At 43.3% G+C, this 22,558-nt stretch overlaps 1 protein-coding gene across 13 annotated transcripts in view; it reads left to right on the top strand.

Moving 5' to 3' along the window:
- The window catches only part of GRIN1 (glutamate ionotropic receptor NMDA type subunit 1), a 1,139,664-nt gene that overhangs the window by 1,006,742 nt on the left and 110,364 nt on the right, over positions 1 to 22,558 (top strand). For 6 of the 13 annotated variants that reach the window (XR_011268541.1, XM_069609856.1, XM_069609855.1 and 3 more), the window contains 3 exons: positions 12,960 to 13,069; positions 14,944 to 15,089; positions 17,714 to 17,824. Coding sequence is in view for 9 of the 13 variants with exons in the window: in XM_069609856.1 (XP_069465957.1) it covers positions 12,960 to 13,069; positions 14,944 to 15,089; positions 17,714 to 17,824 (367 nt within the window). In the remaining 4 variants the exon portion in view is untranslated. Of the gene's footprint in view, positions 1 to 12,959; positions 13,070 to 14,943; positions 15,090 to 16,517; positions 16,564 to 17,713; positions 17,825 to 22,558 lie in introns of all 13 variants that reach the window. The other 7 variants (XR_011268543.1, XR_011268542.1, XM_069609861.1 and 4 more) reach the window with 2 other exon arrangements.

Genomic DNA, 22,558 nt, shown 5'->3' with positions numbered 1-22,558 from the left:
ATTGGCAGATTTGGCAGAATTTGATCTATGTCCGCTTAAGAAAAAGGATCCTGAAATTAACTCAGCCTGGTCCAATGGTGTGCATGGTAGTTGCATTGATTATATTTTGTCAGACCAGGAATCCTGGATTTATGGTGGGAGCTTCGGGTCCACCTGGTTAACATGAGTGACCATTCAATTCTCTGCTTGAAATGTAATGCTGGCGGGTAAAGGCTAGTGAAACTCGTGCTTCAATCCTGTGCTTCAATCCTGCTGTGAATTTACAGGGAAACATCTTATGTGGTCTAAAACTAATATCAACAATTTCAACTCTTTTTTGATACGTAGTGGGAAGTTCTGTAGCAATATGATGTGGGACAGTAATTGGGACTTGAAATTGATTAACCTATATTGGCCATCAGAATGTGGACATCGTGTAAGCAGCAGGCACACTGGTAAACCGGGGGTCTTATTTGATCTAGTCATTGCCAAAAAGAAAAAAGAACTAAATACCTAGCTCCATCGAATTAGCAAAAGTTGTGCTCTGGGGGGATTGAACAAAGAATAGATGCTGCTAGAGTTAGAGTCAAAAATAAGCACTGGTTGCATGAATATTGATTCAGCGACTCTTGCTCTAGTTGGACGTTTATTAACCTCCTGATTAGAACACACAACTCCAAAGAAATTCTGGCACTTGCTACGGTCATATAGATGGGGCTCCACAGCCGTTGAAGTGTTTGGTATTTTGGAGGTGGTCTGGGATACCTTCATAGGGGAACGTTATTGGAATAAATAGGATGATAGCCCCTTAAGTACCCCAACATCAATGATTGGGTCCTTCAATGTGGAATCACGTCATGGCAGCTGACCTAAATGGCATGATCACCAAATCCAGGGCTTCTAGGGCCACAGGACCGGACGGACTGAGTGACGCAGTGATTAAAACAGATCCTCCGCTCTGTGTAGCGTTATTGAAAGAGCTATTTTTGCATACTTGTGAAACTGGTGTAATTCCACAATCTTGGCAAAAATCCATCTTAATCCCTGTATTTAAATGTGGCCTATGCTAGCAGCCTGCCTCTTACCGGCTCCTGGCAATGCTTGACTGTAGCGCCAACATTTTTTCCAACCTCTTATTGGAGATGCTTACAGCTTGGACCTCAGCAAATTAATTATTACATATTCAACAGACTGGCTTTAGGAAGGGTTTCAGCACCTCTCACTCTATTTTAGTTCTTCTTACTGATATCAGACACTTATCTTAACCGGTACACCTCATTATATGTATGCTATGTCGAAGACAGTGCCGCATTCGACAGCGGTATCAGGTCTAAACTCCAGGAGAAATTGGAACTATGCAGCATTGACTCTTCCCTACTTTATTTTATAAAATTCTTGCAAAATGACACCAGTGTTAGGGTCAGGGTCAGGCTGTCCCAGGAGGGCGTATTATCTCAATCGCTGTCTACTAACATCAGGCTTAAGCAGGATTGCATACTGGCGCCCCTGCTTTTTAATTTATATGTTGCTATCTTTGCCCCAGCATTGAAGCGTGCACATAACCATCCGTCACACTATGCCAGGGAAGATATTATTTGCCTGACTTACACGGATGGCACTGTCATACTGGATAGGATAGCAGTGAGCCTACAACACTCACGTAATGCCCTCTCTAAATATGTGGCTATTGGAGCATTGGAGGCACTCGCTTGGAACAAACTAACATCTATAAGTATCAGGGCATTCACATCAAGGCTACTCCATCCTTTAAGCACTTTGCTGATACTATCCCCTCTTAAGCCTGGTTGAAGTGGCTCGCCATTAAAAAAGTAATTGATAAATGTGAGGGACGCTCTCTTGAGGACAAGTTGTTGGCTTATCGGATCTCTATTATCCTGGTGTCATGTATGCTTTCGAAGTATCACCTTAGAAGGCTGTAAAGTGGCTTCATAAATTGGAGGCAAAAATATTGCGCTGCCCGATAGGCCTCCCGCTAGGCCTCCCGAGATCAGTCCCAGTGGAGGCGATGCGATTAGAGTTGGGACCACAGTCTCTGATGTCAATCTGGAAAGCGTCCGTTTGCAAACTTTGGGTAAAAATCATATTTCGTGGGACTGTAAGCGACTCGCTTTTGAGTTGCACGGTAGATCATGCCAAGCGATATTCCAGAAGCACTTAGCATCAGGAAATGGAGTTTCTAGTTGACCTCCATTGCTCGGCTATAGGCTTGACTTGCACTAGTGAATTTGAGGTGGCTCTGTTTCTAAGTAAATTAGGTTCTAAAACTAGAGCACTTGACCGTGTGTTGTCCCATGCACATTTGGCTAAGCTGCGTAAATATGCTGTCCATTCTCAGCAGGCATTTTTTATGGGCACGCCGCACAGATACTTAGTTAAAATGCGTACACCGGCTTTGTCTCGTTTTATCCTTTATTTACGTTTCAATCTTTTACCTGTGCTAGCCAATATTGGAAACCTGAAGGGCATTAATATGGATCAGCGGTTTTGTCGGTTGTGACAGTTGCAAGTGGAAACACCGGGTCATATACTTACGCAATGTAAGGCTCTTTGGATGAACCATGAAAAGGGATATTTCAAATTCAAGAGGTATGAGTCCAACCAGTTTTGGAGTATGTTATTTGGTGGCGAATCATTAGTGGTGTCTTCCACTGCTTACCATGTATGGTTGAGGGCCATCGCTATGATAGAAGCTTCTGCATTGTCACAATAAATAGCAGCATCCTATACTGTTATTAAGATTTTATAATGCTTTTATGTCACTATAATATCTATGTTTTAGCTTGACCTGTGTTGTTCTTATGATGTATATTGGAAGCTTTATAATTAGATTATGTTAATTTTATATAAAAATTAAAGGATATTAGGATGTTTTTGTTTTTTATTAAAAGGTTTGGTGTGAAAGGTTGTTCTCAACACAATCATATGCACTTTAACAATACAAAATAAAATAAAAATAGAAATGTAACTGTCTCCTCCATCTGTTTTAGTCTGGATTTAGGCCACTTATGGGCACTGAATCCGTGATAATTTCTATTCTTGATGATATTGCCATGCTTCAAGATCGCAGTGTGGTTGGAGCCCTGATTCTCCTCAACCTCTTGGGGGCCTCTATTTATTTATTTATTTATTTGTAGGGCACCGAAGCTCGCAGGCATCAGGGCGCACAAACACAGACACGGGAAACAGAAACAACAAAAAAGACGGGGCAGGTGACCAGCTGGTGACCTTTACTACTATTTTTCAAGGGACCCTGCTGTGAAGTCTGAAAAGGGCTGGGGTTGAAGACTGTACACTTTTGTGGTTTTCATCTTTTCTGTCCGATTGTTTCCAGACTGTCTCTCCCTCCTTTTAAATCTTCCCTGGTGGCCTTGACATGTGGTGTCCCCCATGGTTCTGCTCTATCCTCCTCCTTATTTAATCTGTACCTGCACCCCTTAGCTGATCTCAATGCAGAACACAGGGTGCAGTTTTACACATATGCAGACGACATGCAGGTTCTTTTCCATCTTAATTCCCTGGTGTTGAACCCCACTTCTAAGCTGCGGAAATGTCTGTCTTCTATTGAGGACTGGTTTGCCTTGAACTGGGTAAATCTGAATGGGGAGAAAACGGAGGTCCTGGTGGGCGGTTCCCCTGCCCCCAGTTCCTCATGGAGTGCTGACTAGTGGACGGCGTCCCATGGATGCTGTTAAAAGTTTGAAAGTTAAACTTCTCTCTGGTGGTTCCAGAGAAACCCAAATCTCCTCTGTCTGCCAGACCGGTTTTGTTGAATTGAAATTATTGAGGAAGATTTTTCCTATGCCCCCCCGAGTCTCGTGTCAAGGTGGTGACCTCCTCCAACATGGGGTTGGTGGACTATTGCAACGGCACCTACCTTGGTCTCCCTGCCGTTCTAATTCAGAGCCTTCAGCACAGTGGCTGGCTTTCGACAACAGCTGCACTGGATTCCGATTCAGAGTCGGATCAAGTTTAAGATGCTGTGCTTTGTGCATCCCGCCATTCACAACCCCAGAGCTGAAGCTCACTCCTTACAGGCCTGTTAGAACTCTCTGATCTTCTTCACAAGTCATGTTCTGCAGAGAGTTTGACATACTGCAAAGCTCGGGCGGAGGGATGCTCTTTTTCTGTTCTGGGTCCTACTTTGTGGAAGTATCTGCTTGTGCCTCTATGAGACATTGTTGAGCACTTTCAGTTTTGGAATACTCTTAAAACTTATTTTTTTAGTCTTTGGGCGAGTTGGCCAGCTCTCTCACCACTATCTGTGTTCTAGCACCTAGATGCCTTCTGGACTTACGCTTTCCAAGTCCTGTTACCATACCATACCTACCATACCATCTTAAACAGTGACATACTTGGTGCAAGGACAGGTGTTCCTCAGTGAACATGAACCTCTGAAGAGTAATGAACCACCTAGGAGTTTCTCACTTTCCTCAGCTGAGGACAGAGGAAGGTCAGAGTGTTCTGGTCAGGCCACTCAAGCTGTGCCATATAGTATCAGTATGTCTGCAGATTTTCCAGGGCCCAACGCTTTGCTGAGGATTACATGGCACTCCTATGGCTGGTCTGCCAAGGTTTAAAGTATGTATGACCGGTTCCAAAGCCCACTTGGTAATTGGATCGAGTTGTGATCATGAAAATTACATGTGATCAGTGAGTCATGTTGTGGACTCCAATGATGTCAACCTGAGGGCATTTAGACAGAGGAAATGTAAAATAGTCACACTGCGCTTGGTCTATCCCCAAGAGACTACAATATATTCTTAAGTGACAATCTCATGAAAGTTTCCCAAGAAATGTGTGGGTTTTATTTATGGTGTGGATTGTCTAAAACATTTTCTAGCCTACATAGCGAATTCTAAGGTGCCTTTGTATGTGTTTAAACATATTTTTTTTGGGGTACAATGGTCAACTGCCCTCTAGAAAAAGAAAACATGTGTTGTTTAAGTGTGTGTGTGTGTGTGTGTGTGTGTGTGTGTGTGCGTGTGTGTGTGTGTGTGTACAATGAATTCAAGTGTACACAATTACGACATGCACTTCAGAAGGTCTTAAAAATGGTACTGTAAAAGTGAACATCCCACACAAACATCCCACAACAACTCAACCATGGACCTCTGAAGAAACTGGTTGAAAACAGGCTAATAGCTGAATTGGCTGATGTGTATATTGAGTCCTATTCAAGTACTCAGACAGTCAATAGGGTGTGGAAGTTGAGTTGTGCAGTACAAGGGATCACAACAGCAGTGGTGCACAGTGAAAATCATTTACGACTGGTGTGACATCACAGGAGTAGAAATGGCTTCCAGTGATGTAGGGTCTACTGCCTCTGACACAGGCAAGGAAAGTACAGGGACACTTGATTGGTATTAGTTCTTCAAGAGTGGATAACATTTCCTCACAGAAGTTCAGATCAGAAAAGGCAGTTTTGGGAGTCTCTGGTAGTACAGTTTCTGGCTTATCAGGCGTCAGGTGCTCCATAGTACAAGTGCATCCTTCAATGGATCGTATTCTCCCACAGATTCCTCATCTTGATAGATATTCATTCAGCGTCCAGCGTCAGCTGCTCAGAAAAACCTTCGACAGGGGTGGGTGTAGTGCCACTTGACATAGTCTCTCGAGGACTACTTCATATTCAGCCGTATCACTCCTCGACAATGGATATTCCTTTTTTATGCACACTCAGCGCGATACTTGGAACAAGCTCATTTTTTCTAATTGACTTAGTACTACACCATTATGTCGGGGACTAAACCATCCGGTTTCAAATGCGGCAAGGACTGCAATACCAAAAAGTCCCTGATAAGGCCAACACACTGTGTGGTGTCTTGGTGTCAGACACGATACGGAGCAATGTGATTCTTGTCTAGCAACCCGAAAACTGGTGCTCGGTAGATGGCCGTCCAAATCCCCTGCAAAGTTGGTCTCAAAGTACTTGGAGCAAGATACCGAAGAGTCTACCCCTGAGATACATTGAGAGGGAAGGCATCACAAGAAGTCTAAGAAGCACTTGCACTCACGAGTCTCACTACTCTTCCTCATCTTCATTGCACAAAAAGAAGCACCGACGCAGGCACGATTTGGATTCATCGGATGACAAGGGTAAGTCGTATCCTGCAAAAGGTGCGTTTAGGGTAGAATGAGAGGACTTCAAACGGCAGATGATGAAGGACTTTGAGAAAGCCTCAGCTGGTACGTCTTCAGCCTCAACACTGCAATTGGATTCGGCCCAAACCGCGCCTTGCCTATCCGGCACAAAGGCAACCAAGTGAGGTGGAATTCCCTCAAACGAGACCCCAAGGGAGAAGCCTAATCCTGCACTGATACCTTTGGTAACCCCCTTGACCCGAGACGCTCCTCGAACTGTGAAAGATCGATCCTTCATACCGGTTTTGAGATCTTCCTTCTTTGACTTGATGCAGGTGATTTTTTATAAGGAGGGCAACCCAATATCTTTTGGATTTGAACCGATGGGAGTTTTAGCCTTGGATCCATTTCCCAATTTTGTGACAGGGCCAGGCAGGGTTACTGCAACTAGCAGAGGGCCTCCACGATGCGAGCGGACTGGACATGTCCCTGGACATCAAGATGCAGCTTGAACCTGTACGCACAACCGAATGCCCAATACTGCTAGGCGGTAGGGAAGGTCATCGTAGCTCTAGAGCTCGGTGCCCCATCACAATAAGACCTTACTGACATCCTTGACTGGGGACCGCAGACTAAATGTGCTTTACCATTCAAAACCACTATAGCAGACCCTGTCATGACGTTGTAGCAAAGCTGTGTTCGATGCCGGTGGTCGATACAGAGCTGATGAAGAAATATAAGCCGGCAAGAGGTGATCTTCCATCCTTCATGGCCCACCCGAACCCCGAAGGACAGTTACTTCTAGGCCCTCGACGTTGAACCTCCCCAATGATAGAGAGTCGAAAATAATCGACACTTTGGTGAAGCAAGTGTTTGCCTGGGGGCATGGCACTAACAGCCGTAAATACCTATTGTTTCTTTGCAAAATTCTCACATGTTTTGAGGAGCACCATTTCAGAAGGTATCTAATATCTCCTGTAGGGGGAAATCAGGAGTGGTTTCTTGAACATCACAGCTGATGGTAAGGAGATGGCCTGTCAGTCGCTCCAAGCATCTGCACTTTGGCAAACAAGCCCTCCATTAATATATGATGTAAATTCCTGGGCATTTGAGGCTGTACCTGGCCAAGTGAGGTTGTTTCTGGCCACATGAGACTACATCGGTTCACACAGGTGCATTTGTTGCCAGCACCTGTTCATATGAGCTTATATTGATGGATATGATGCTGCACCTAGCATTACTTGAGAAATTATTACTGCACCTGAAATTGAATTTTTGTAAATGTTTATGTGACCATTTACCTAGCATTTGAGGGTGTACTTGACTATATGATGCCTTTACCTGGGCATAAGAGTATGTCGATGGACTGCTGCCATGAAATATGGGGCCATGCATGGTCAGATAGTTCTAGAATTGTAGATGTATAGGTATGTGTAAATTGCTGTTCGAAATTATGAAGATTCACATATACTCCCTATAACAGTAGAAAGTAAATAATAAATGCATCATATAAGCTGCACAGACTATTAGGTCTAAAGGATAATCATGGGAACAGTACGACAGAAACATTATGCACACACTATAAATATTTTAGCATTGACACAAGGCGGTGCAGCTGAAAATGTTGCGACCCCAATTGCTTTGTTATTTGCCTAGTCATGCAATTACAAAGTGCCCATCCCTGCATTTGCCTTTCCAGTTTGTTACACCCTTATCCAATTCTTCCTTGTTGCTTTTCTCTCATGCAGAAGGGTTGTGACCTGGTAGTTCAGATTGGACTGCCCTTTTTTGGGTGCATGTGGTATTTCCCTATAGTGAAACATTATGGCCTGGGGGGTTGCCCATAGCAATAGCCGTGGTTTCGATAATTTCAAAACGTTCTAGACATCACCTTTCTTTTTTGCTTCAGGAGACATTACAGAATCCCACACCAGGCATCCATTGCTGTGTCGTTGGTATGGGCTTGTTCATGCAAGATTTCTCCACATTTTGTTTTTGTTAGCAATAGCATAAGCCAGCACATTTTCTACGTGAGCCTGGGATTTCGTCAGTTATCCACAAAAGACAAAGTAATGGCATTTGTTCAATCACCAAGCAAACCATATTTCCAATAATTCAAATCACACTATGCCAGATTTTTGGAATAGCAGAACACTGCCAGGTCAGGTGCACCAAGTCATCAACAGCTAGTACACCAGTCACTGTATTCTACATTTGCTGGGCTAAATTGTTTGCGATTATATAGCCATTGGTTTACAAACTTAATTTGTATAAATGTATTCCTATAATTCTTAGATACTCATCTAATCTCCTGACAAATATATTCCATTCCCACTGCCCATCCTATATGTCTAATTCTAAACTAGTACTCCCTCATCCTAAGAAACCTGGAAATTCCCACTTACACCTGCAACCACCATATTACACAATGGTGACACTAACCTTCCTGCTTCCCCTACAGTAGCCACACAATCCAGTAGATAGGATGAATAGGGAAGGATGGCCACATCTCCCTTACCGTGCCCTGCCATCTTGCATGCATTAGCACATAAAGTGCAGTAGTTCCACCACATTCCTTAAACACCTGTATGGTCAAGAATTCACTATCATTAAACAAATTGCCAAACGTTTCTACGTCTAACTTCCTCCCCAGTTTGCTAAAGGATGCCGCTGTAAGCAGTATACTATTGACAAAAACTCAACCCGTTGAGGTAATTCCTGATAATCACAGCCAAGCATTTTTTGTCAAAGGGATTGCATCAATGTCTCTTATATTACTACAATAGTTACTTACCAGGGCAGTCTCCAACTGTGCAGGATCTGTGCGTGCACCTTTAATGCAAATTTGAGGGTACTCTACATGCCTGCCTTACCAGAATAAAGCAGTGAGTCCCATTTGGCCTGTGGATTGCCATCAGCCCGCACTACACTCATCAATAGCCCCAGTATTGGAAAATAGCACTACGAGAAAGAGAACAGAGATGTTAATAATAGGATTCAGAAATGTAGACAAGACTAACACCTTTACCAATGATTTTTCCAGCTGTACAGAGAAAGGGTGATGCACTTCTCAGTTTTCTTTTCCAGGTTGTCTAATGCTACATCAGACTTCTTTTGAGTAAGGACCTTTGAGTACTCACTATTTTTACCCCAGTTATCTAACGGTATCCTCTCTCCACACAATGCCTAGCCCTTAGGTAACATTTCAGTGCTCACTGTCAAGGGGAAGAGCTCAGGTTTATGAACATTGATTACCAGACCTGATAGTGTACCACATCTGGCAATAGCAACCCTTGTAGGAGATACATTCTGCACAGGATTTTTAACACTTACTAAAACATCATCACCGTAAAAGATGCCACAATCCTCTGTGAGTAGAATTTCAGCCCCTTGTCAATGTTCTTTTCCCTAATGAGACATACCCACTGCTCAATCTACAAAGCTAATATTAAGGGGGACATTTGGCATCCCTGGCCTATTCCCCTTTCTAGGGCTATTGGTTCCAAGATAAACATGCTGGTCGTAACTATTGCTACTGGTCTATTTTTAACCAACTTCATCGTAAACCTGAAGTAAAAGCCAAACCCCATCCTAGTCATTATATGCAGCCACCCCAAGGAATTAAACTCCTTTTCTGTGTCAAGTATTGGGCTCCCACAAAACTCTGCAGAGTTAAATGGCTGATTATTGCCTGTAGGCATAAAGATTCAGAACCAGCCTTAAATCATAGCTGTTGCCCACACATAACCTTACTCTTATCCATTGCTACCACTCGTCTATCCTAATCTGTCTATCCTTTTCTGAAAACATTTTGTAACTTATGTTTTCAACTCCCACCTTTTCAATAGTTGAACCATGTAAGGTGCTCCGAAACCCTCTAGGTAGGGCCAGCGCTAAAGACAAATTCAAATAATTAAAGAAATAAAGGTTATAGGATGTACACCTCCCTGTAACTAATCCAGCTGCTCAGGCAGGACCAGTGGTGACAGCAGCAACATCAATCAGTTGCTGTTATGTTAATGAAGATTTGAGTTCCGCCAACATTTTCAGGTTCGAATGACCCTATCTACTAACCTTCCAACTAACCTTCCAACATTGCACACATCATTTTACAATGCAGTACAATGGGGATACTTTTGTATCATCCTAGCCTTTTACACTTGGGATTTTTGGTTACTTTTATATGGGCATAAAGACAAGCTGGTGGCTGCAAGTATATGTTCACAATTTCTGTGTTATTTCTAGTGTACAAATTCACGTTTACCGCCTATGACTACTCAACATGGCTAGTGCCCTAAAATGGCCACACGGGGAGACTTTTTCTTGTTCTTTGGCCATATTTTTGCTTAGCCTTCATTCTGACTTGCTTTTGTGGGCTAGTGCTGCCTTTGTGTGTAGCCCAGGCAGTGGGTGGGACTGCCTGGCCCCACTCCACATCTGTGGTGCCAGTGAGTCTAGGTGCGGGGCATGAGTGAAACCAGTAGTTGAACCTGATTGGATTACTACTGGCTGTTTCAATGGGGCAGATCCTTACCATTAATGGGTTTGGACTTGCTTTCAGGCTGGATTTTGTATAAGGGGGGGGGGCCTGCAGCCATTTAATCAGATTAGCATCAGAGCCGAGAATCACTCATAGAAGAATAGCCGACTAAAGAGCTGAAGAAGACTCCTGAAGAGGCCTGGCATACCTTCCTGAATCTGGCCCTGTGAAGCTCTGTTGGACTACGTATCTGCAAAGGGCCTGAGCGGTGCTTCAACCCCTGGACTGGTGGGACCAACCAGTCACAACGTGTTGTCGATGATCCAGCTATCCTGACCCGCGGGAGTGTCCCTGGACCACCCAGTGTCCAGCTATCCAGTGGGCTACCTCGGCAGAACCATGACTGTTCTGCGTTTGACCCCTAAATTTTGGTGTCTGCCAGCTTGTGGTATAAATCACCTCCTGACCAATTTCAGCCTCCCAGCATCAAGGTATCCTGTCCTGAAAGGACTCCTGTCACTGCGACTGCAAAGACACCTGTCGTTGTCTGTGTGCAGTGGCCGTCACTGGAACTTTCCTTCCCCTGTCCTGTGAAGTGTCCTGAAGAGGGCTGCATTGATGAATTGTGCATTTCTCCATTGCCCAGATTCTGCTCCTGGATCCAATCGGAAGAGTCCTTGCACACGCAGCTCCTGGGCACCCATCACCGGAACCAATGGCAAGAAAACTAGCCTCCAGTGACCGCTAGTTGACCCATTAAGTCTTCTGGGAAAATCAGAGTCAGAGGAGTAAGTAAACACAACACATTTTTCTCCCCCTGGCCTCCATAGGATATCATTGAGAACAAATCTCTTTGTATCCTTGCATTGAACTGCCTTTTGGTAATCAAACTAGGGTAGTACCATCTGAAAGATAGGAACACATTCATTTTACTTACCTAGTAACTTTGTTGTATCTCTTCTTTTGCACAATCACCAACACAAGTAACTGACCTGCTACAGATACATTCTGGGGGGAGGCATTGTGGCTAATGTGACTTTTGGGCACAAGGCCCCATTCTTCTTAGGGATTGAACTGCTGAAGTTAGGGAATATCACTTGTGACTTGGTTCCATCCTTACTGCACAACTTTACTTACCTCCTTTACTCGTTTAAGTCATTGCATGCATTTTAAGAACCTATGGTGAATGTATATAGATGTCTTATTATTCAGTATTATGCGATATTGTCACCTGCTTGTTTAATTTTCTAGTATGTATTAAGGCCTAGAATCAATATTATTTATATTTATGCATTCTTGTCTAAATTGAATTATTTTGTGCTTCACTGTCTGGACTCTTCGTGGACCTCTGACCCCACTCACACTCTCCTGAGAATAGCCTTGACTGCCCTCCACGTTTACCTTGATTGGGTTTTGGCTAACCTCTCAGAGTTCCCCCTTCTCACTATAACTGGGGTGGCTGTCAAGGACATATTCTAGAAATCCATCTTAACAATAGGATGCTAACAAATCTAAGAGGATCAGGATGAAGCAGCGGTTGGTGTCTGATGTTGATCAGGATAAAATAATGATTGGTGTCTGATGATGTCACAATGCATTCCCTGATGTTCATCTGTGTTTTGTCAGTGCTCCTGTATGACTGGAAACCATATAGTCTGTCAGTGAAAATATCTACTCTGTAGTTTTGAAGTTGGTGTATTACTACCTAATCAGGGACATATGCTAGAAAAGGAAGGTTGGATATACATCGGTAGTTAGAGAGGACAGTCTATTCAGTGTTTGGTTTCTATTATGAGTGATGCTTGACAAGAAAAAACTGTTCAGAGAGAGGTTTTTGGCATTGCATCAGTTTAGTAAACACGTGAAGAGAAATTGATCTAAATAAGTTGAAGCTCATTTGTAGCAAAGGGCCTCTGAGGTAAGTTTTGGGTGGCTTATTGGTGGTCCTGTTATGAGTTATTTGTATTAACTCTCTCCATGTATTAACTCTCTCCAGGTAAAGGGTAATTATGTTGTCAGCCTGTCCTTGGTCCAGGCGGTATACTTTTTGGTTTGTGCATGGTTGCAGAGTTTACTGTTGATTTTCTTTGATTAACGTCACCACTTACCATGCTTACCATGGTGTTCGTTTTCCTGTACCTTATCGAACAGGGGTACCCCCTGCCATGTATTCTACAGGTTGACGTCAGATTGGGAATGGGTTTTCTGGCATTTATGTTCAAGTTGCTTCACAATTATTTACAGTCTAGCCAGTTCCATCGTGAACCATTGTTTTGCTAGATTCCCACTGGTGCTGGCTAGAGCATCTGTGTGTGCATAGGCAAGCTTTCTTCTGATTGGCGTGAGACTAAATGATCCCTTGAAAGGCGTGACAGTGCTTTTCTGATGTTCCTTCCAGATCACATGAGAATGGCTTCATGGAGGAGCTCGACAAGACCTGGGTGCGATACCAGGAGTGTGATTCTCGCAGCAATGCTCCAGCAACACTGACATTTGAAAACATGGCAGGTGAGTTGATTTAGTTTAGTTTATTACAAAGAGTGCATACAACACTAGGGTGCCTATTTGGTGTATGGAGTTTCCACACCAACACTTTCTGAAGATTACACTATTTAGGAAAGAGTCATGCCTCGTCATGCTTTAGCAGATGGTCAGAACATATACACACGTTGAATAGAATGTAAGAGACCCAGTGCAAGTGCTGAAAATCTCTTCATCATTTATTTTCCTTAACATAAGTGGGCAATATGACTTGCATGCCCTGAAGTGTGAATAGAACCATAATGCTGCAGTTTAACCACTGGCTGGGTGGGCATCTGAACTCTCAGACCCAGTGAGTGGTGCACCGCTCAGCAAACTGAATGCATCCCATAAGAGGGACTCAATGGTTCATGATACGGTTAGGAGATGTATGCTTTCACCTAAGCACCCTTGCAAGGACTCATGTTTTGAACTTTCTGCAGGCAAGGTATGAAACACTCAGGCATGTCAAGGTAGAAGGTGTTGTCATTATACAGACGTGAAGAAACGGTGGCATTGACTATTAAGATCTTATTGTTATGTAACATTTTCTTAAGGATCCTGTTCTGGTTGAAGCCCCAGTTGGCAAGTGGGCTCCTAGGGTGCATCATTGAAAGGTCACAGTCATCCTTGTCCTAGGTTGTAACTATTGAAACAAGACTTGTCTCCTGGGAGCATTCTATTGCTCCCATTTAAAGGCAGATGTTTGGCAGAACTGTTATTTCTATAGGTCAAAGTCACCTTTACTAAATGTACTGTCCAAGTTATTACACACTGTATTGCTTCTAGGACCGATTGTTTCGGGGGAGGTGTACATCAAACCGAGATGGATTGGCTTCCTTCCCTGTAGTACTATATCAAGTCACATATGGGACCAGTGGCCTTGCCAACCTTCCTTTCGACGACTCTCAAAATAAACAGATAGGCCTGTCCTCAACTACAGACCCCTTTATGCTGTAATTTACAACCAAACCAAGTTGGCAGAACATGCAGTCTGCTGGTTGTGTGGGATACCTGGATACCTATACATGTAAACATGCATGCATTGTCTATCTCAGTCGCCTGTTTGTTAGTTCATGAAACGATCGCAGCTAGAGGTGGAGTTTACGAGGCTGATACCAGTGGTATTTTGGCCTCCCATGAGTAGCACCTTACAATGAGAGGTAGCCGATTCTCCACATTGGCTGCTCTGTTCCTTTCCCTTGTACAGCCTGAAAGGCTGCATTTTGAAGTGCTTTGATACCTGTGGAATGAAAGCCAAGCACATAACAGGTGTAGTGAACGAGGTACATAGGGCAGTGCACAGAACATTATCAATCATTCTTGGAGCCCAAAGGATACAGTGACTACCTTACCAGAGACAAGCATTACCCCAATGTGTCTGCACTATTGATATGTGGCAGAGGCTGGCTTTTCCAGTGCTGCACAGGGTTAACATTAATAGAATGGACCTCCATTGGCTTTACATTAAATGACATCTCATGAGTTTAAGGCTCTAGATAAGAGCCGGGGAAAGTACAGATATCTTTTGCACCAAAGATAACAAGTAATCTTTATACAATCACGTCGTCAGATGATGTTCCACGCTTAATTGTTCACCTCTGAAATGTTCCTTAACCACAAGGAAAGTACCACCAATTTTCTATGTTGTGGATTTTTCTCTTACGCTTCCTTCACACAATAACATATCAAACCCACATGCATGGGTACTAAACGGGTTGGGGATCAAAATATTTACAAAGAGAACATATTTGTTCAAACCCAGTCACCAAGTTGACTCAAAGCTTAGAGCCAATGCAGGTAGCCTTTATTATGCCAAACTGCTCCGACAACACTATGTTCAAGCTGTGCCCTTCTTTCAGGTGTGTTCATGCTGGTGGCTGGTGGTATTGTTGCCGGGATATTTTTGATCTTCATCGAAATAGCTTACAAAAGGCACAAGGATGCCCGGAGGAAACAGATGCAGCTCGCCTTTGCCGCTGTCAACGTCTGGAGGAAAAACCTGCAGGTACGACCAACATTTCAGACAAGGATCCACCAGGGGTCTTGTACGTTATGGGGGCAACTCAACAGATCCGATTTGTCCACGATCATTATTAGTCGAAATATTATGGGGTCCTGTCTACACCTTCCCTCTCCTTAACGAGTAGCGATCCCCAGGTGTCACTCATCCATTACTTGAATTAGTTGTCCATGAACAGTTAGGTCTTTCATCTCATTTTGTCAAAAGTTGATCACCAAACCTTTGCATTGTATTCTTGCCCTCAGAGAGTAAAGAAAAGCGAAGATTTTCCAGACCATCACCTTATGAATGTCCCCGTTCATAGTTGTGTTCGTTTGGGAGCTCTAACACACGCTTGTTCCAGATACTAAAATGTATTAACATTTGTTTTTCAGTTTGACTAAAAAAGTGTCAGTACTGGTAACGTTACTCATTCCATTGGCATACAATGTGACTGCCATTTATAGAAGGTCTGCGGTGGCGGCATTCGTTATTTTCCCATTTATCACCAATACATTGCAGGATACTGTGATGCGTGCGGCGCAGATAACTGACAGAAGCACAGGCAATGGGACTATCACCAGAGTTCCTCTAGTGACTCCGCATAGGTCCATCGCAGGTGACGACGTTATCACGGTGTTATGTCATCACAATATCTTGTGCTCTATTCACAATAAATGTGCAATTAACACGTCTCAGCTCCGTGGTTTTGATCAGCCGTCAGTACATGCATCATGTTGCTACTTTTTTGCTGTTAAAAGATGTTACATTCGAGAGCTCGAATTTTACCCTTAAGTTGAAATAGACAATTCAAGAAAACATCTCAACCCTGAAACCTTTACAGCAAAAGTGCAGTTGCAATTTTCCTAAGAGATTCCAAAAGATATGTGGTGTGTGCTCTGTCACCGGGGCTCTGTGGGAGCGGAAGACGTTTTGTCGAATTTTTTTGAGGGCATAGCATCATCCTGCAAAGTGAAATCTGGTCGAGGCTTATATTTTCCAATGTGTTCTTTCCAGGTTAATCCTCTCCACTTATTTGGACTAGTATCAGACAGCGAAGAAAAGTTGGTCCCTTACCTTGTAAATTGTGACTTTTCTGATAGGGATGGAGAGCATGCCGTTATAAAATTAATCGTGCTTGCGGAAGCCATGGTCCTTTGCTCTAAATGGCTTGATCTGCAAGAGGGTTCTACCAGAGGTGCCTATACTCCACGTTACACCTTCCGTCTAACGTCTGTGAGATAAGGGCTGGATGCACAGAGCACTATAGCTGCACCCTAATTTTTCACTTGCCCACCTTCTAGAACACGCTGCACTGGGTCAATGGGTAGAACATACGCCACATGTTCTTTCCGTAAGCATGCATGCCGTCCTGTGGATATGAGCAGAACCTCCTGTCACAAAGCAGTTTTACAATGTGAGACCTTTCCACAGGTGGAAACGTCCGAAAACTAGAGTCTGGTACATTGCTAGAAGGCAGGCAAGTGGAAAGATTTATTTGTTAAAACACAAATCTGGTTTTTGGATCATAGTTACTCCATGGCTATTTTTTTCCTGAGATGCCATGGAACAGAAAGCATTCCATTCCATTCATCATGCTTCATTTCCTGTCTGTGCATGTGCGCCAGAAATCAAATAAACTAAATTTATACCATCAGAGTGCTCGAAACACCAGTGGAATAAATTTGTGTTATACCCAAATCAGGGTATAATAGTTGCACCCACATTGTTATTTTTTCTTCTGTTTCCTCTTTATGATTTCATAACATTTCCTTTATGACGTCACAAAGCCAGAGCTTTGTTTCCTCAGTTTCATTTCCTTTTGTTGACTTTACTTTGGAAAATGAGATAACGCTTTGCACAAATGCACCATTATGATTTTTTTGTATACATTTTTTACAGAATATTCATACAATGACCTCTCTTCTAATGCAGTCCTCTATCTTTCTTGTGAATGCCAAAGTGTCCTAGGCCACACACAACATTTCTAGACTTAGACTTAGCATAGATCGCCTGTTGGTCCAACACCTTCTAGGCGTTCCTTGCTTGCTTCCCATTTGCAGCCCCTTTTTCCAATTAAAATAGTTCAGATGGTCACCTGGAACACAAAGTACCTCATGGAGGATTGTCGTTAAATGTGTCTAGTCAGTGGAAACAAACACATTGTCTGCATAGAACACCCCAGGATATTTGAACATGTGACCCAGTGGCCATTTGAAAAGGAAACATTGACACCTTCAAAAAATAACTGTTTGTTGGTCTTCTTCATAAATTATTAATTCCTTTGTTAGAAAGTAAGACTATGTTGGTTGATACAAAAAGTATATGCCTGATACATGCATTTTAAGGAACTGAAGATCAGTTAGCTTCTTTGATGACCTACATATTTTCCCACTTGAAGAATATTGAAACGAGGCTTACGAGATTTGTAGACCCTACTGGGGTTACAAATTGACAATGCAGTAGACCAAAAATGCCTTAACATGGATGATGCTTTGGGTAATGCACTCCAAATATCTACTGTTGCTTTCCTACACTTCAGAAATCACACTTCGCATGATTCAGCAAACAGTAGGTTTAGGTGAAGAAGACACACTAGAGATCTAATTACTTATACATATTCATTTTAGGATAGAAAAAGTGATAGAGCAGAACCTGACCCTAAAAAGAAAGGCTCTTTTAGGTCCATCACCTCCACCCTGGCCTCCAGCTTCAAGAGACGTAGGTCCTCGAAAGACACGGTAAGAAGATGAAGAACAATTCTGCCCTCTTTCTATTTCTCTTTCTCTTTTTTCTCTCCCTCTTAATCTCTCTCTCTCACTCTCTACCTCTCTCTTTCTTTTCTGTCATCCCATTGACTTCCAAAGCCCATTCGGACGCTGCACGTGCTCAGGCAGCATCTCATGGCCATGTTCGTCCTCAGTCAGTCAGTCAGTCAGTCAGTCAGTCATCCAGTGTACCTAAAATATTCTTGACTCCTCTGGAAGTAGAAGGAGCCCGTTTGTAATTTTTGTGACAGTTTTGCTATGCTGTCAAGTTTTTTGATATGATCTTTTTGTTTTTTGTATTTTATTTTTTTGCTTACATTATTGCTGCCAGTCTTTGAAATCAATACCTTTTGTGTTTTTCCACGTTCTACTTGTCCGTCATCTGATGCCAAAGTGGTACCATTTTCTATTATTTGGGCACTGTTTCACATCACCACGGGCCATGTTTGTGTCATGTTTTGTGTGCGTATTTTCTGTTTGTGGTTATGGCATTTTGCTGTAGAGGAACAGAATGATAATCAACATATTTGAAAGAATGGCATGCTGTGGTGAATTTCTTTAACACTGTACTAAAATGTTGTCATCGGTCCTTCAGAGCAAAATAATGCAGATGGGGAGTTTCATTCCACATCTTGATTCGTGTGAGTACAATGTCCGCCCAGAAGACAGGAGGTGGCCAGTCAGTCAGATGACACACTTGGTTTGCCCCTGATGTTCACGTGCCACAAAGTTTTACACCATAATTAATGAGAACACATTCAGACATTCAGCACACACACTATGGCAACTTTAAGGATGTGCAGCATGTGGGGATGAATACAACAATGGGGACCTACCCTGTTCAACGCCAGAAAACAATGTAATACATTATCATAACGAACTGTTCGTTTTTTTTTTAAAGAAAATGAGAAAATCTTTGCCCGAATGATGGATTCATCATCTCAGATCATCTCGAATGATGGATTCATCATCTCGAATGATGGATTCATCATGCTAATGTACATTTTCCCTGTCGGTAGCCTATGCCCCACAAAGGTCCTGTCCTCGGGCATTGCCAGGATAGCTGAAATGGAAATGTCCTTCAAATGGACGAGAAAACGAATACTATTTGACAGCGTGTGAAAGGAAGGGCAAGTTGTGAAGAAAGAACAGCTTGTAGTGCACTACTTAACGTGAGGGCGGGTGATGCGGGGAATGTGTCGTTGTTGACACCCTTCCAATAGAATCCTCAAGCTCATATCTCAATAAACAGCACAGGAGGGCACATGAAGCATTCAGAAGCCAAGGGACAGGGCTGGAAGTCACCACTCGAACACGGGGCAGGGGGAGGCGGTCAGTTGTTCTATGTCCCTTTTTTTTATTGCAGACCGTTTGAAGGTTGGGAGGGGCACACAGGTGTTCACGTTAGTGGAGCACACATTCTATATTTTACTCATAGTTCATGATGCACCAAATATGTACATCAAATTGAATTTGCATATTTCTAGGCCCCATCTTTGGAGGTTCCCATTCGGGATGGCAACACATATGTTTTTCATGTCACGCCCTAGACAAAAGCAATGTTCACCAACTCCAGTCTCTTGGTTCCTCAGAGTAATGCTACAATTGTGTGCTTCATTCTTTGAGTATTTGCGCTGTTTTGGCCTCACAGAGTAAACCGTTGGGCTGTTTATCACAACCAGATAGACCACAGTAGCCAGAACGACTACCCGCTGATTTGTTATTACTCTCCATAAACACTGAGTCCCTGGTCTTCACATCACCCATAGCTGCAAACACTGCAAACTTGCACCTACGTAGTTCTGTCCGCACTGCACTCTCATCATGGCTGGTGCCATTACCTTGTGATCACTGCACCCTGGAAGTAATACCCAAACACATACTTTTTCACAATAGGCTCTGGCCCACATTTTAAAACCAGTTAGATTCACTGTATTCTTAGTGCAGTCCTTAATGATATATCATCTTGGCATCTCTTGATACAAATGTATAAAAACCTTCCTGGGAGTTTGGGGAACTCTAAAACCATGGCTGAAAAAATAAAATGGAATGGCCGATCCATAGATCAATCAGGAAACCTAGAAAGAAATACATAAAACTACTAGCAAAAGCAGGATTTTTGCGTCTCCCTGGTGGTCCTGTCCCTCCCTCAGCTGGAAGTGATCCACAACTTGTTTGGGACCTGGAACCCTTTCCTCCAGGTGAATGGAAGAGAGGCATTCTGTAGAAACTCCAACACCAGCTTTCAAGGCACCAATCCTAAAATGTTGTTATCAATCCTGGTCTCAGAACCGAACAGTGGAACAGAAAACCTACCAGCACCCTGCATGTGTCATAGCAACAGGTACAATCAACACACTCCTTCAAAGTGCAGGTGTCCTTCATCAGAGCACATCAATCGAGCATGACTGCACACAAGACATGCCTCGGTTGCATGTTTTATGTTGTTGAAAAGGAAAAACAGACAAAGCTGGCTGGGTTTGGCTACAGAAATGTTCACTCAAAGGCACTCATGCTGCTGCCCATGGTTCTGCTTAAAGGCATAATAAAAAAGCCTTGAGAGTGAAATTCCTCAACAGAGCCTACGAGAAAAAGTGACAGAAGGAATTAATATTAAATTCAGTGAATGTTGTATATGCTTAAAATCAAACAAAGGCAGTTGATTTGTGAAACACGACGCATCATGAATTGTTCTCCGTTCAAAATGTGCACATAATACCACATCTCTCCTCTTCCGAATGTGAATGCTATAATGCAGTCTTCCCCAGTGCTGAATTCTGCACATGGCATAATGTCAAAGGCCCTGGTCAAATGATCGGATCAATTGTAACGCGACGGGGTCCACAGTGGGACAATCTTCATATCACTCTGCTTCCCTTGCCGACAGTTATCCGCAGGGACCTTTGAAAGCAACACCCAAACACGATATGCTTTAGCCTAAGAAATTGATTATTCTTGCCCTCTCGAGAGGTCCTTTTTTGTTCATTTTTCAAATTGAAAATATGAATAATGTTGTCTTCCCTAACACAGTGTTCCTCTTGCTTCTTGACGCGCAGTCCTTTATGGTAATCGGTGTTACGGTATTCAGGGGCGGAGTTCCCGAAGGGCCAGCGTATCTGAGAGGCTGGTGAGGTTGGGGGATACGCGTGCTTGCCATTTGGCTGAATCTACCCCGCTTTGCTAGACTTCCAGAAGGCCCAGCCATATGCATGTAGGGAGAGCTGCACGTGCCCCCACCTTCCAGTCCCCCTTTCATCAGATTTGTATTGAGTTAGGGTCATGTCATTGTAGGTCAGAGGTAGGGACTCTGCTGATCGCCAGAGGTTTTGGCATATGACTTCGCCTTCAGTGGCGAGAACATCTGGAGAGCCACAGATCGCCTACCCCTGATGTAGGGCGAGGAGGACAGAAGGCCGTGCCCATGGTGTGTACAACTCAGCGTTACCTTTAAAATAAACATCACATTCAAACAAGTTTCATTTTACACGAAAACTACAACAATTTAAAATCTGTTTTGCACTTCCAGCTGTGCACATAAAGCCTGTCATTGCAGTGGAAAGATGCCTCACACACTAACAGGGTTTGCATTATCTGTAGTTCTAAACACATGAAGTACATGAGCCTTCCTTCGTACACTAGCGGCCAACATAGTAACTAATGTGAAACATTGCCAAGAGTAGAGCAATTGCACATGCTAAAGGCCGTTCCACAGTTAAGAGCAGAACCACCCAAACTGCACAGAACGAATGGCATTTGCCTTTCACAAAATCAACAGACACACAAAACCAAGAGAGCACATCATTTTCTTCTAATAGTCTTTTTAAAAACGTTAAAAGGTGTGCATGTTTTCCAACTCCAAGAACCAATACAAATGTTTCCCCTGGAACATGCAGTACCCAAATGTGACATTTCACCTTTAATTGTTTGTTATCTTTCATCATGTCAAATAGTGCAGTAGTGCAGTGTCGGCCTGCAAACCTGACGACTACAGGGTCGATCCCTGAGGTTGCCTTTATATTCAAGGAAGACTTTCAGTGTTTCTCATTTTAGCTGGAGAGGGGGACTGAGTCCACTCTCTGAAACAAGTGGGTGGACTCAGTCCACCCGCGTGCCCCATAGACTTGAGCCCGGGTTGGTTCATTACTATCACGCACTTGCGTTTTGCTCTTCGTATTTGCAGAAGAGGAAAAGATGACAAGTTCTGGCACTTTCACGATGCTCCATGGAGCCGCACTTCCAGTCGCCACAATTCAGCACTCACGGTTCCAGAATAACACATGGGGACGGGTTTAGGGAAGACTCTGGCAGGACTCTGATATAAAATGGTATTTTAAGAAGTTACACACAAATATAGCCACTTGCACTCACCTCAGAGGAGTCCATTAATCATATTGTACAATATGCTTGCAATGTTAGGCCTGGAGTGGCACGAGGGTATGCTTTTTGCCTCAAAGATCTTTAAGGAGGTTCTGACAGAAAGGAGTACATTCTCCTCCTCTCTTATTTTACTAATCCTGATATTTCTCTTGGAACTGCGTGAGACTCCCCTCACTGTTTCTCGATTTCTCCTCCTAACTGGGCGCCTCGTAAACTCAAGACATATTCTCATATCTGCCACACCGTGATGATCCAAGTATTGTCATGTGATGCTTTTAGATTGCCCATCCTAAAGTCTCGCCTGCAGTTTACTTTTCCAGATTGTACTAC

This window comes from Ambystoma mexicanum, chromosome 8 (genome assembly GCF_040938575.1).
Source record: "Ambystoma mexicanum isolate Mex_15411 chromosome 8, UKY_AmexF1_1, whole genome shotgun sequence".
Taxonomy (NCBI): domain Eukaryota; kingdom Metazoa; phylum Chordata; class Amphibia; order Caudata; family Ambystomatidae; genus Ambystoma; species Ambystoma mexicanum.
The sequence above is the reverse complement of the archived record's forward strand: the minus strand, read 5'-3'. Positions and strand labels throughout refer to the sequence as shown.